General features: G+C 39.5%; 1 protein-coding gene across 5 annotated transcripts in view; it reads left to right on the top strand.

The window, feature by feature from the left end:
* GNPTAB (N-acetylglucosamine-1-phosphate transferase subunits alpha and beta) overlaps window positions 1-14,470 on the top strand; it is a 126,980-nt gene that overhangs the window by 27,952 nt on the left and 84,558 nt on the right. For 4 of the 5 annotated variants that reach the window (XR_002823639.1, XM_023728957.1, XM_023728960.1 and 1 more), the window contains exon 2: window positions 6,726-6,811. The exons of the other annotated variant lie outside the window; for it this stretch is intronic. Coding sequence is in view for 2 of the 4 variants with exons in the window: in XM_023728957.1 (XP_023584725.1) it covers window positions 6,726-6,811 (86 nt within the window). In the remaining 2 variants the exon portion in view is untranslated. The remainder of the gene's footprint in view (window positions 1-6,725; window positions 6,812-14,470) is intronic. 5 annotated transcript variants of the gene reach the window in all.

Genomic DNA, 14,470 nt, shown 5'->3' with positions numbered 1-14,470 from the left:
AAAATTTTGCTGAAGATCATTCAAAAGTGGTTGCAGCAGTACATCGACAAGGAACTGCCAGAAGTTCAAGCCGGATTGAGGATTCAGAAAAGGACTGGAAAGCGGGATGTAATTGCTGAGGGCAGATGGATCTTGGCTGAAAACCAAGAATATGTGAAAGATGTTTACCTTTGTTTTATTGACTATGCAAAGGCATGTGACTGTATGGATCATAACAAATAATGGATAACATTGAGAAGAGTGGAAATTCCAGAACAGTTAATAGTGCTCATGAGAAACCTGTACGTAGACCAAGAGGCAATCGTTTGAACAGAACAAGGGGATACTGCGTGGTTTAAAGTCAGGAAAGATGTGTGTTAGGGTTGAATCCTTTCACCATACTTATTCAGTCTGTATGCTGAGCAAATAATCCAAGAATGTGGACTATGTGAAGAACTACACCTTTTAGTATGGATTGCACCTCAACATACAGAAAACAAAATTCTCACAACTGGACCAATAAGCAACATCATGATAAACAGAAAATACTGACGTCAAGCATTTCATTTTACTTGGATCCACAGTCAACGACCGTGGAAGCAGCAGTGAAGAAATCAAAGATGTGTTGCATTGGACAAATCTGATGCAAAAGACCTCTTTAAAGTGTTAAAAAGCAAAGATCTCAGTCTGTGGACTAATATGCACCTGACCCAAGCCATGGTGTTTTCATTCGCCTCATGTGCATGTGAAAGCTGGACAGTGAATAAGGAAACCGAAGAATTGACACCTTTGAATTATGATGTTGGCGAAGAATATTGAAAATACCAAGGACTGCCAGAAGAACAAACAAATCTGTTTTGTAAGAAGTACAGCCAGAATGCTCCTTAGAAGCGAGGATGGTGATACTTTGTCTCACATACATTGGACATGTTATCAGGAGGGACCAGTCCCTGGAGAAGGACATCATGCTTGGTAAAGTAGAGGGTCAGCAAAAAAGAGGAAGACCCTTAATGAGATGGATTGACACAGTGGCAGCAACAGTGGGTTCAAGCATAATAACAATTGTGAGCATGACGCAGGACCAGGCAGTGTTTCGATCTGTTGTACTTAGGGTTGCTATGAGTCGGAACTGACTCTGTGGCACCTAACAACAGCAACAACATATACTGACTTAATGGTTTGTTGTTTTTTTTTATTCTGTCAATACTATCTTCTCCTATTTTTCTGTTTTTCATACAGCACAGTACTAATTTATTTAAATAAGAGTTTGACAGTATTTTCATACTAAGGCCTAGTTGATAGTTGGGATTAAGTAGAAAAGGGAAATAGTTATGATGGAAGAGAATTGAGTTCAAGTGGTGATGGGTCAGGACTAGGGAGAAATGACCCAGAGGAAGGCTGAAGGCAGGAAGAGATGGCCATGTCCTCATGGAGTTGGCACGTGGGCACAGGGAGGAAACCGGGCCAGCAGTCAGCCACACAACTCTGCAACTTCTGTAGTCGTATAATTTTAGGACTGGGAGGATTTCACAGACGATTTAATCAGACCCCTTCATTGTACAAATGAAGAAACAGGCCAAAGAGGCTATTAGGTCTCACATAAAAGTGGCAGAGCTGGGACGAAAACCTGTGTCTCCTGAGTCGTAATCTAGAACCCCACCATCTCCGCTGAGATCTAAGTGTGTAGAACTCTAGACTAGTGGCAATGTTTCTAAATGGGTTGGAAAAGAACACTTTGCTCTTGTTATTGTTTTTGCTGATACACAGAAGTGTTTTGGAGATGGTGAGATTAATTTATCTGATGAAGGAAGACGGGTTGTGTCAACATATAGCACCTTAGCATTTCTCAGCGTCTTGTGAAGCATGCCTCTCTGATGCTTTCTCCCCATCTGGGTAACCCCACCAGCCAAGAACAATTTTTTGAGCTTCTTTCTTTTTATTTTGTTGTTATTGAGAATATACAAAGAAACATACACCAATTCAGCCATTTCTCCATGTACAATTCAGTGACATTGATTATATTCTTTGAGTTGTGCAACCATTCTCACACTCATTTTCTAAGTTGTTCTTCTGCATTAACATAAACTCACTGCTCCCTATGTTTCCTGAATAATCTTTTGAATTGCTGTGGTCACTTTGATCCCATATAGATAGTTCTTAAAAGAGCATAATGCTCAAGGCAGACATTTGTTACTAGTTATGCTAGACTGTTGTTTGGTTTTAAGAAGACTTTAGGGGATATTTTTGGTTTAAAGTTTAAATATTATCTCACGGCGATAGTTTCAGGGGTTCATCCAGTCTTCGTGGCTCCAGAAGGTCTGAATTCCATGAGAATGTGAAATTCTGTTCTGCATTTTCCCTCTTTGATCAGGCTGCTTCTATAGAGTTTTTGATCAAAATGTTCAGTAATGGTAGCCAGGCAACATCCAGTTCTGTGCTCATGGCAGAGGTGGCAGTTGTTCTTGGAGGCAATTAGCCACATTCCATGTTCTTCTCCTTTTGCTTTGTCTCCTTCTTCCTTTGTTGCTCCTGGCAAATAGAGACCAATTGTTCTACTTTGGATGGTCGCTTGCAAGCTTTTAAGACCCCAGGCACTACACAATGAACTGGGAGGTAGAACAGAAGCCCGCTAAACACGTTATTAGGCTAATTAACTGGGATAGCCCATGAAACCATGACCTTAAACCTCCAAACCAAGGAACCAAATCACATGAGGTTTTTGGTTGTACATAAGTGGACTCAACAGCTATTCTTTATTTTATTTTTTGGTCATTATTTTAAATATATCTATCACACTACTTTTGCCAATTCAACTTTTTATAGGTATACAACTTATTGACAGCAATTATAATAATCAGCTCTGCAACCCTACCCTTATTCAGTGTGATTTTTCCATCACCATTAATCACTTATTTCTCCCTCCCTCCCACCCCTGGTAACCACTAATAAACTTTGGTCTCTATACATTTGCCTTTTCTTGTCTTTTTGTATAAGTGAGGTCATACAGTATTTTTATGACTGACTTATTTCACTCAGCATAATGTCTTCAAGCTTCGTCCATATTGTAGCATATATCAAGACATTGTTTCTCCTACTGGCTGAGTAGTATTCAGTTGTATGAATGTGCCACATTTTATCTATCCGTTCATCTGTTGATGGGCATTTAGGTTGTTTCCACCTTTTGGCTTTTGTGAATAGTGCTATAGTGAACACTGGTGTATGTTATGGATTGAATTGTATCCCCCAAAAATGTGTATAAACTTGGCTAGGCCGTTATTCCCAGTATTGTGTGGTTGTCCACCATTTTGTATTCTCATGTGATTATCCTATGTGTTGTAAATCTTAGCCTCTATGATGTTAATGAGGCAGGATTAGAGGCAGTTATGTTAATGACTCAGTACTCAATCTACAGGATACGGTTGTATCTTGAGTCAGTCTCTTTTGAGATATAAAAGAGAATCGAGCAAAGAGGAGAGGGTACCTCATACCACCAAGAAAGAAATGCCGGGAGCAGAGCATGTCCTTTGGACCCAGGGGCCCTGCGCTGAGAAGCTCCTAGACCAGGGGAAGATTGATGACAAAGACCTTTCCACAGAACCGACAGAGAGAAAGCCTTCCCTGGGAGCTGATGCCATGAATTAGGACTTTTAGCCTCCTAGACTGTGAGAGAATAAATTTCTGTTTGTTAAAGCCATCCACTTGGGGTATTTCTGTTATAGCAGCACTAGATAACACAGTGTACAAGCTTCTGTTTGGGTCTGCTTTCAAGTTTTTTGGGAATATATCTAGGAGTAGAATTGCTGGGTCATATCGTAGTTCTATTTTTAGTTTTTTGAGGAACCACCACGCCGTTTTCCACAATGGCTATACCATTTTGCATTCCACAGTGGATAAGGATCAGAATTTCCTCACACCCTCGCCAACACTTGTTATTATTATTATTTTTTATCTTAGCCACCTTAATGGGAATGATTTATTGAGAGTATTTTCTGTGTTTTTCTTCACAAAAATAATAGCCGTACTGGTTGTCCTTTCACAAACTACGCAGAGATGCTAATAGAGAGTCAACAGTTGTATGTACTCAATAAATTGATGTTGTTGCGTGCTGTCGAGTTGATTTTTGACTCATAGTGGCCCCATGTGACAGAGTATAACTGCCCCATAAGGTTTTCTAGGCTGTAATCTTCATAGGAGTAGATCGGCAGGTCTCTGTCCCATGGAGCAGCTGTGTGTTTTTAAACCACCAACGTTTTGGTTAGCAGCTGAACACTTAACCGTCATGCCACCAGGACTCTTTCGATAAAGTGATGGCAGTTGTATGATTGATTTAAAATTATTTAAAATTGATACATATTCTATATTTAGGAAACGTATGGTACTTTATAGCTATGTGCCTGTCATTGGGTTTTATGCTGTGTGTGATAGCAAAGGTAGAGCTCATTCCCTCTCTTTTAGCAGTTTACAGTCTTGTCAGAAAGGCCAGTTGTATGCACATATAACTTCAACTTTACCATGACTAAAATGGAATCCTTTGATCTCACCAGCTGTCGCCTACACTATCCCTGTTACTCTTATATCATTAAATGGCCCCACTATCCATTTGATTGTTCGTACTAAAAACTAAAAAGCTAGCAATCACCCTTGGTTTTCTTCCACTCCTTCATTCCCTATCCAGTGTGGTAGCAAGTCCCTCTAACACACTGCCTGTTCTTCAACTGAACTGCTGACAGACTTCTGTTTATCCTTGAAGAATGTGGTCAAATGTTGCTTCTTATGGGAAGTCTTTCCAGTACTTCTCAGAAGGATCAGGTGCTCTTTCTTCTGTGCAGCTGTACCTGGCAGTAAACTTCTATTTAAAAATAATCTGTATGATTTCTTGAAGCCAGGGAACTTAGCTTATTCCTGTTTGTAAACGTAGTACTGGGCACATTAGACCCTCAGTAAATGTTTTTAAATAAATATGATAAATGTGATTGAGACAATGATTAATTTGTATTGTTTATGAAACACCCCAGTGAAGTCAGATCGTAAAAGGTGGACAGAGACAGATCATGAAGGGTCCGAATACTATGAAAAGAAATGAGCATATGTACCTGAGCACCTGGGTCCACACGGCTACCCCCGTAGTCATGTAGCCGTGTGACCAAGTCTGGCCAATGAAAGAACTGGTAGGTGTACCTTCCAAGACGTCTCCTTAAAGGAGGCATGTTTTTCCCTTTTTTTCCTTTCTGCTGGCTGGGATGCAAACCAAGTGACTGGAGCTCCCACAGCCATCTGTATGTAGCGGGACTACATCCTAGGGGTGGTGTGGTAGGAAGGTGGAAAAAGCCTGGGTGCTTGACAGGAAAGAAGGCATTCCAGGAAGAGGGACAGAATGAAAGAACACACTTGAAGGTCGGGTTGAAGAGGATGAACTGGCAAAGGACACTGAAAAGGAGCTACTAGAGTGGTAGGAGGAAAAGTGGGTGAGTGTTTCAAGAAGGAAACCAAGAAATTTTTTCAAGAGGGAGGAATTGGGCAACTACTATGAATTGAGTAAGGTGGAGATCAGGAAAATGTCATTGGATTTGATCTCATTGAGGCCTTAATAAGACCATTGAAGTGGTGAGGGCAGAGGTGTTATTGGAGCAGGCTAAAGGATGAATGGGAGAGTAGGAAATGACTTCTTAAAGATGTTTGACCTTGGAAAAAAAAACCCATTGCCGTCAAGTCAATTCCTACTCATAGCTACCCTCTAGGACAGGTTAACACTGCCCCATAGGGTTTCCAAGGAGCAGCTGGTGGATTCAAACTGCTGACCTTTTGGTTGGCAGCCAAATGCTTAACCATTGCAGCAACAGGGCTCCTTTGAAAGGGGTAGAGAATTGGGAGAAGGGGTCTAACTGGAAGGGAATGGAGTGAAGGAAAGTTTTCCCAAGATAGTAGAAGGTGTTTGTATGCTGATGGGAATAAGCCTATTTGAGAGAGAAAAGGGGCAAGGACTTGAGAAGTGAGGAGATCCACATCAAATGGACGGAGATTGGATGCTTGCAAGGAAACAGGACACTTCCTCTGTGGTAAAAGGAGTAAAGAAGAAGCTAGGGTAGGTATGTGGGCAGCTTTATGGATTTGGGATATGGACATGAGAGCTGAGACATCATAGGTTTCATCCCCCAGATCATCTCAGTCTCTTATGTTTCAGTTCATGTTTCCATATGCTGTGAGAAGAATCTTTCCCAAACTTTAGACAGATTGTGTGGCTGCCTTAAAGTCCTTCAGAGCTTCTGCTTGCCCATAGATTGTTCCACAATCTGAGCCGAGGTTCCTTTGCCATCCCCTTTTGTCCCCAGTTGTCTGCCTGTGCTTTAGCCATAACCAACTATGCAGTTGCCCCCAAAGAATTTGTGTTTGCTGCTTTTTATCCTTTGAACATGCTTTTCCGGTTGGCTGGCACTGCCCCTTTCTCCCTACCTGGTGAACTGCGCATTCTTCAAGATCCAATTCAAATATCCCATCCTCTTAAGCATCTTTGATTCCTCTACCCTTTCCTCAGCACAAGTGTTGTTTTAGGCTGCCAAGGGCAGGAACTATAGCTTATTTATCTGGATCTGGCGCAGTGTCTGGTATATGGTAGGCACTAAGTGAATGAATGAATTTTGATTGCTTTACCTGTTCCTTTAGCAATTCCTAATGAAATTAAAATGAAAGTTACATACTCTTGGTTTTTGATGCAAGAAAACATTGTTTCTTCTTCTTTTTTTAAATAGGTGGTTCTGGAATGGAGCCGGGATCAATACCACGTTTTGTTTGATTCCTATAGAGACAATATTGCTGGAAAGTCCTTTCAGAATCGGTGAGAAAAAATATATTTTGGAGACTATCTGTTATTTGGATTTAAATGATGACTCATGAAACCATCTCTGTTAAAATATAACCATTGAAGGGATCTTTCCAAATTATAGATATAGTTTAACTTATTCAAGACTCATTAGATGAACGCCTGAAACTATTGCCCTGAGATAGTCTTTAAACTTTAAACCAAAAGTATTCCCTGAAATCTTAAAACCGAACAATAGTTTGGCTTAACTAGTAAAGAATATCTGCCTTGAGCATTGTGCTCTTTTAAGATCTGTCTATATGGGATCAGATTGACAACAGAAACTCAAAAGAGTAGGTAGGAAACTTAAGAAGCAGTGAGTATATGTTAATGGGGGAGAAACAACTTAGAAAAGGAAGGTGAGAATGGTTGCACAACTCGAAGAATGTAGTCAGTGTCATGGAATTGTACATGTAGAAATTGTTGAGTTGGTGTATGTTCTGCTGTATGTAGTCTCAACAATAGTAACAAAAATAAGTTATTAAAAATAAAAAATAAAAAAAGACCACTCCCACTGGAAGAAACCTTGCAGCTCAGCCCCACATTTTATGGATAAAGAAACAGAAGCCAAAGAGTGATGATCTGCCTTGCAGTTTATTGAGCACTTTAAGTTACATGATATCGTTTAATCATCGCCCCAGTTCTGTGAGATAAAGGTAATTTCATCCTCTGTAGGACGAGCCCTAGCTAGTGTTCTTCAGGTTACACTGTTGGGCTGCTCCCATGGTAACCACTGGGACTGGACTGCTCCTGTGATTACACATCCCCTGCCTCCCTGTGGGGAAGGAGCAAACAATGTCACAGCTTGGGTCTTTCCTTAAGGCTGTGCACTCCTCTAGTGTAGTCACTCTTGAATGCTGCCTTCACTTTTCCTCTTCCTTGGAGATTTTCTCCTCCCTCGCAAGACAGGCCTCAGAATGAAATCAATCTTTTCAGCATCCTCCTTCCCTTCTTACAGCTAAGTTCAGTTTCACAGGTCCTTTTGTTTTTTGTTTTTAATTATCATAGTTTTATATCACAAAAGCAATAGATGTCTGTGGTTGAAAGTAGTTCCACCAGTACAGAAAAATAAAAAGTAAAAGCCACTTCATTCCGTTCCCAATTTTCGTTCACCCAGGTGAGCTACTGTTAAAGAATTTCTGTTTTGTATTTTTCTGGTGATTGTCATTCTAACTTTAAAAAATAAACTGAGTCCTCACCTTGATTTAGCCACTTTATGCAGTATTGGTGGACTCCCGTTTTCATTGTAATGGTGTACAGGTAATCATGACCGGGTAAGGAGCAGCAGGTGACCAAAACAAACATGCAGTAGTTAGCAAAGGTGGCTAATCTCACAAAGGACCTTGGTCTGAATGTCCTGACTCCATGCCAGCACCATAAGTGGAAGGTCCTTGGATCCTGACTGTCTAATTTTCTGTGACAATAGGTCTCATCAACCCTTCCCTCTACTCCCACTGAACCAGAAAGTCTAATTAAACTTCGGGTAATAATTGGTGTCAATTCAGGTGCCTTCTTGGTAGCTTGTGAGTTTTCTGAGAACCTCCAAACTGTACATCATCATTTCTCCTGGAGTCCTGTCGCCCACTTAGAGGCACTTCCTTATGTGCCTCTCTGGTTTCTGTCAATTGAGCTGAGTAGTTTTTTAAATAACCATGCTAATTAGACTATGGTGATAAACATATTATTATAGTACCAAACGTCTCAGTAGTGAATGGCTGTTGGATTCCTTGAGTTGACCAAGGTCTTTACCCTATGCTTTGATTGTTAAAACAACACTAGGTATGAATGGTGTCCCTGACCTTGCTCTTTCAGCAAGGATTTAGTGTTGAATCTTTGAGCCTTACTGTGTTAAAGACCCTGAGATAGAACTATCTAAAGTGAAGAAGTTAATAATCTAGTAAGGGAAATAGCTTCTAAGCAAGTAACTAATGAAATAGAGGAATTGGATCGCTCCCTTTTTGTTGTTGTTGGGGACTGTCGACTCGATTCCAACTCTTAGCAGAGTAGAACTGTCCCATAGGGTTGTCTTGGCTATAATCTTTACGGAAGCAGATAGCCAGGTCTTTTCTCCCATGGAGCTGCTGGGTGGGTTCAAACTGCCAACCTTTTAGTTAACACCCAAGCGCATAACCATTTGCCACCAGGGCTCCTTAGCTCTTTCCTTTAGAATCTCTTAAAACAGTAGTTCTCAAAGACTCTGGAGGTCCCTCAGACTCTTTTAGGAGGTCTGTGAAATCAAAACTGTTTTTATAAGAATACTAAGACATTATTTGCCTTTTTCACTGTATTGACATTTGCACTGATGGCGTAAAAGCAATGGTGGGTAAAACTGCTCACACCTTACCATGAATCAAGGCAGTGGCACCAGCCTGTACCAGTAGTCATTGTATTCATTATCACCACATACTGGCAGGGGGAAGAAAGGAAAACAACTAGTTTTACCTAAAAATGTCCATAATTAAGCAGTAAAAATTATTTATTTGATTGTATGTCGATCCATGAGTACACATCTTTTTAATAATCTGTGTGATGAAACGGGAAGCACACATAAAAGCTCTTGGCTGCATACTGAAATAATGTGGTTGTGTTTAAGGAAAAGCTCTTGTGTGAGCTGTAAGCTATACTAGCCATTCTTCTTATGGAGCACCATTGTTACTTGAAAGGACTATTGATAGACAGACTATGATTGTACAGACTTGGTTATCTTGTACATATTTACTTGAAAATGAACAAGGCAACCCTACTACTTGAAAGAAAATAACAGTGTTTGTTGCCAGTGATAAAATTTGAGCTTTCAAGTGAAAATCAGAATTTTGGAAAACTACTATGAACTTGACATCTTCCCAATAACTTACAGGTTTTTCAGATGAGATTGTGGTGCTATTAAAAAAAATTAAAAAATCATATTAGTTAATGTAAGAAAATTAAGAAAATGTGTCAATATTTGGCAGATCTGTGTAACTCAAGTAAGCCAATATTTTCTAGATAACCAATGCATGGTGTTACAGAACCTTGCATGAGTAAAAGACCCGTTCAAAGTACAAGAAAGACCAATGGGTTTTAGTGTAAAAGCACAAAAAGTTCATTGATGTGGTTCCAGATTCTGCATTGCAACTAACCTTTAAGAAACTACTACTTATTTGGGTGTCACATCAAAGAATAATCACAATTATCTCCCCTTTCTGACTTCTGTGAGGCTTACTAAAACAATGGTATTAGATTAAATGCAGAAGCAGATATGAGAATCTAGCTCTCTTTTATTAAGCCAGACATTGAAAGAGACGTGCAGAAATGTAAAACAGGTGCCTGTCTACTCACTAAATTTTTTTTGTTGTTTTGGAAAATGATAGATATTTTCATTAAAAAAAAAAAATGCCTGTTAACTGTGAAGTGGTTTATTATTTAAAAATGAATGAATATTTTTAAATGTCTCAGTTTTAATTTCTATTATGGTAAATTTTGATAGTTATAACCTATAAACAAAAGCTCCTTGGGGTCTTTAATCATTTTTAAGAGTCTTGAGACTAAAAAGTTTGAGAGCTTGTTGCCTTAAAGTAGTAATCTCAGACTTGAGCCTGCAGCAGAACCCAGTGGAGGGCTTGTGGAAACAGATTGCTGGGCCCCACCCCTAGAGTTTCTGAGTCTGTAGGTCTCAGAGGGGCCCTGAGAATTTGCATTTCTAACAAGTTCTCTGGTGATACTGAGGCTGCTGTTGTGATGACTGTGCTCGGAGAACTACTGCATTAAAAGATTCTTAATGGAATATAGTTATCCTGGTTGCTCTCATTTTCAGTTTAACAACTGCCAAATTTCCTAAGAAAAATTCGAAGTTGATGGACTTGTTTTTACCCCAGCATTTACTGAGTTGTGCCATGAGTTGTGTAAAGTGCTTTTGGTGCACAGATGCATAAATTCCTGTTCTGAAGGAGCTTCATACTTTTAGAGAGAAAACTCTGGCTTAGAAAATCCAAATATTGAGGTCAGCAGTTTTAATCAAATATTCTTGTTTACTTTCTAAAGGATTTTTTCTTTTTTTTACTTTTGGGTTAAATATTTCCCCTCCAAATTTTAGATTGCATTAAAATGCAGTTTGATTTTTATGTAAGGATATTCAAAACTGCCTAGTTTTTATGACAAATAAACAGATCATATATAACATATCACGTTTTAAAATACTATATTGCTTATTGAAAGTTTTCACCCTTTTATTATTTCTCTACAAATCTTTCTATTGTGTTTTTGCCCTGAATGAAAAAAATCCTGTTCTATATATCAGTAACAAGTGAATATGTAAGTTATCTACTGCTACGAATTGTGAAGGCACTAGATTAGTCTGGGGCTGGATTTTGTCATCTGTGAAATGTGAGTATTAGATTAAGTATAAAACCTTTTCCGACTCTGGTTCTAAGGTACTGTTTAAGGTATAAGTTTTCTTACCTACTTTATAGAATGTAAAACTAAGGGACTATTAAGTGACTTTAATATTTACTTAAACTAAACAGTGATTAAAATAAAAGTTCTATCAGAGTCACCACTGCTTTGGATCTGAGTCATGGGTAGCTTAGTTTTTACCACTCAGATAAAGACTTCCTTCTCATCTGTGAACCAAGATAGTGGTCTAGTGGTTAGAAGGAAAGACTCAGACTCAGTGTGACCATGGCTAATAGTAGAAAACAGCTGACTCACTGACCTTGAGCAGATCTCATGATCTCCTTAGGGTTGTTAGTTTACACCAGAGAATTAAGTTAATCATGAAATACAGCCTTATTAGATAGAACAGCCAATACATAAATGAATTATATACTTACGTTGTTTCTCTCAATTGAACATGGATGGATATCTGTTGATTCTGTTAAAATATCTTCAACAGCAGATAATTACATTTACAGGAAAGTTTCAGAATGTGTAATTCTTTTTTTTAAACCTTTTGAAGAGCAGTTTTTAAAATTAATTTTTAGTCTGAGCATAGACCACTTGGTAAGTTGAGAGTGAGATGACCTTGAATAATTTACATGTGGGTAATGTGAGACAGTTTTTTTTTTTTTAAACGGAAAAGACTGATGTATATGCTGAGCGTGTGAACCAGTAGTTGTTAATCTAACAAATATTTATTGAACCCGCCCATGTACCAGGTGCAATTCTAGGCTGTAGGGATATAGTGGTGAACAAAATGAACTCATAGAACTGACATTTCAGTAGGGGAAACTTTAAAAAAAAAATGTGGACATGTAAATCAGTGGTTCTCAAGGTATAATTCCCAGACCAGCGGCATCAGTGTTAACCTGGGATTTTGTTAGAAATGCAGATTCCTGGGCCCCACTTCAGACTTACTAAATCAGAAACCCTGGGAGTGGAGCCCAACAATCTCTTTTCACAAGCCTTTCAGGTAATTCTGATGCCTGCTAAAATTTGAAAACCACTGATACAGGTAAATGCAGAAAAAGCTAACCAGGGAAGTTTTTATATCGTATTACATAGGGAGAGTGAGCCTGGAGTTATAGGAACGAGGAAATAAGTAGTGAATCAATGCACACAATGAGACCATTCCTGACTAGAGATACTCCATCTAGTGGGAGATAACGTGCATAAAAAATAGTACAACACAGTGTGCCGTGACTCCCTTGGGGTTTCAGAGTTCTATGGAAGTTATGAGTTGGAGTCAACTCGATGGGAACGGGTTTGGTTTGGTTTATGGAAGCTGCATGTTAAGCAATAAATTCTCTTTGTGGATGGGTAAAGGAGGAGGGAGATTTAGGGAAGGAAGAAGTGGTTAAAGGAGGCAAGAAAGAAAAGACATTCTAGGCAGAGGGAAAAGACACAAAAGCTTGCAAGTTCTTACCATGTTTGGGTAAGAGTATGCAACTTAAGTGTCTGGAGCACCACGTAGAGATTATAGAGGAGTTCAGAATTTATTCTGCAGGTAGTGGTGAACTTTGACAAGAAAATTGTTAGATACTGAGATATCACATATGCATAAGCATAGGCAACTTCTCATTTTCCCACTGAAGCTCTGGGCCCCTGTTACCTTCTTAGACTTCATCTCCTATTATACTCTTCCTTTGCTTCCTTTGTCTCTACCACATTGGCCTTTAGTTTCTTGAACATGCTAGATATGTGCCTGCCTCAGGGTCTTTGCACAGACTGTTTCTTTTCCTGGGACCATTCCTCCCCCATTTACCCACATGGCTTGCTTCCTCACATCCTTCAGGTCTTTGCTGAACTGGTACCTTTTCAGTGAGGCCATCTGTGATCTCTCTATTTAAAACTGACCCCCAACATAGACACATTTTTGGCTTTATTTTCTCCATAGCACTTAACATCATTGGATTTTTTACATATAAATTACTGTTTATTTCAGAGCCCTCGTGGCGCAGTGGTTAAGAGCTCAGCTGCTAACCAACAGGTCAGCGGTTCAAATCCACCAGGAAACCCAGTTCTTCTCTGTCCTTTAGGGTCACTATGAGTCACAATCAACTCAATGGCGACGAGTGTTTGTTTTTTGTTTTTTACTGTTTATTTAGTTTATTTCCTGCCTTTACCCTTCTGGAATGTGTTAAAACAAAAATCATATTAAGCCAATAATAGAAATTGATTGAAGTTTATTGAATATACAATTTGCTTATCAGGGTAACATTTTAACTAGAGAGTCAAAAATGTTTCGAAAATGAGAGAACCTCCAAAGATTCTTATACCCCATCTTATCAACATTGCCATGGAAGCAAAGCCAGAATAGTGTTTTCCTGATAACAGTTTATCCTAACACACAGCTTCCAGTCCAACCCTGGAGTTTCTGTTTCCTGAAACTGACTGAATTCTTCAGAGGGCACAATGCCCAAGGCAAAACGTTCTTTACTAATTAGCAAGATTATTGTGTGACTTAAAGGTGCCTTTTAGGAGACCATGGAGCCCTAGTGGCGCGAGGGTTTAAGCGTTTGGCTGCTAACCGAAGGTCAGCAGTTCAAATCCACCAGCTGCTCATTGGAAAGCCTATGGGACATTTCTACTCTGTCCTATGAGGTTGCTGTGAGTCAGAATTGACTTAATGACAACGGTTTTTTTTTTTTTTTATTTTTTTTTTATTTTTCCAACCACCCCTAGAGGCAGAGAGGTTAGAGACTATTGTCCCACCCCTCTTTTTTTGTTGTCATTTCAATGAAGTTTACATTTCAAGTTAGACTCCCATACAAAATTTTATATATGCATTGTTATGTGACCCTAATTGCTCTCCCCTTATACTGTGACAGCACACTCCTCCTTTCCACCCCTGATTCCCCATGTGCATTCAACCAGCTCCTAACCCTCTCTGCCTTCCCATCTCACCTCTGGACAGAAGCTGCTCATTTAGTCTCTTGTATCTACTTGAGCTAAGAGGCACACTCCTCACAAGGATCACTTTATGTCCCACTGTCCAGTCCAGTCCCTGTCTGAAGAGTTGGGCTTGGAAATCATTTTAGTGCTGGGCTGATAGAGAATCCAGAAGCCATGCTTTCTGGGGTTCCTCCAGTCTCAGTCAGACCATTAAGCCTGGTCTTCTTACTAGAATTTGAGTTCTGCATCCCAACTTTCTCCTGCTCCATCAGGGACTCCCTGTTGTGTTCCCTGTCAGGGTGGTCATTGGTGGTAGCTGGGCACCAT

The sequence above is a fragment of the Trichechus manatus genome, unplaced genomic scaffold (genome assembly GCF_000243295.1).
Source record: "Trichechus manatus latirostris isolate Lorelei unplaced genomic scaffold, TriManLat1.0 scaffold00027, whole genome shotgun sequence".
NCBI lineage: Eukaryota > Metazoa > Chordata > Mammalia > Sirenia > Trichechidae > Trichechus > Trichechus manatus.
Note: the sequence above shows the minus strand (reverse complement) of the source record. Positions and strands in the feature narration are given on the sequence as shown.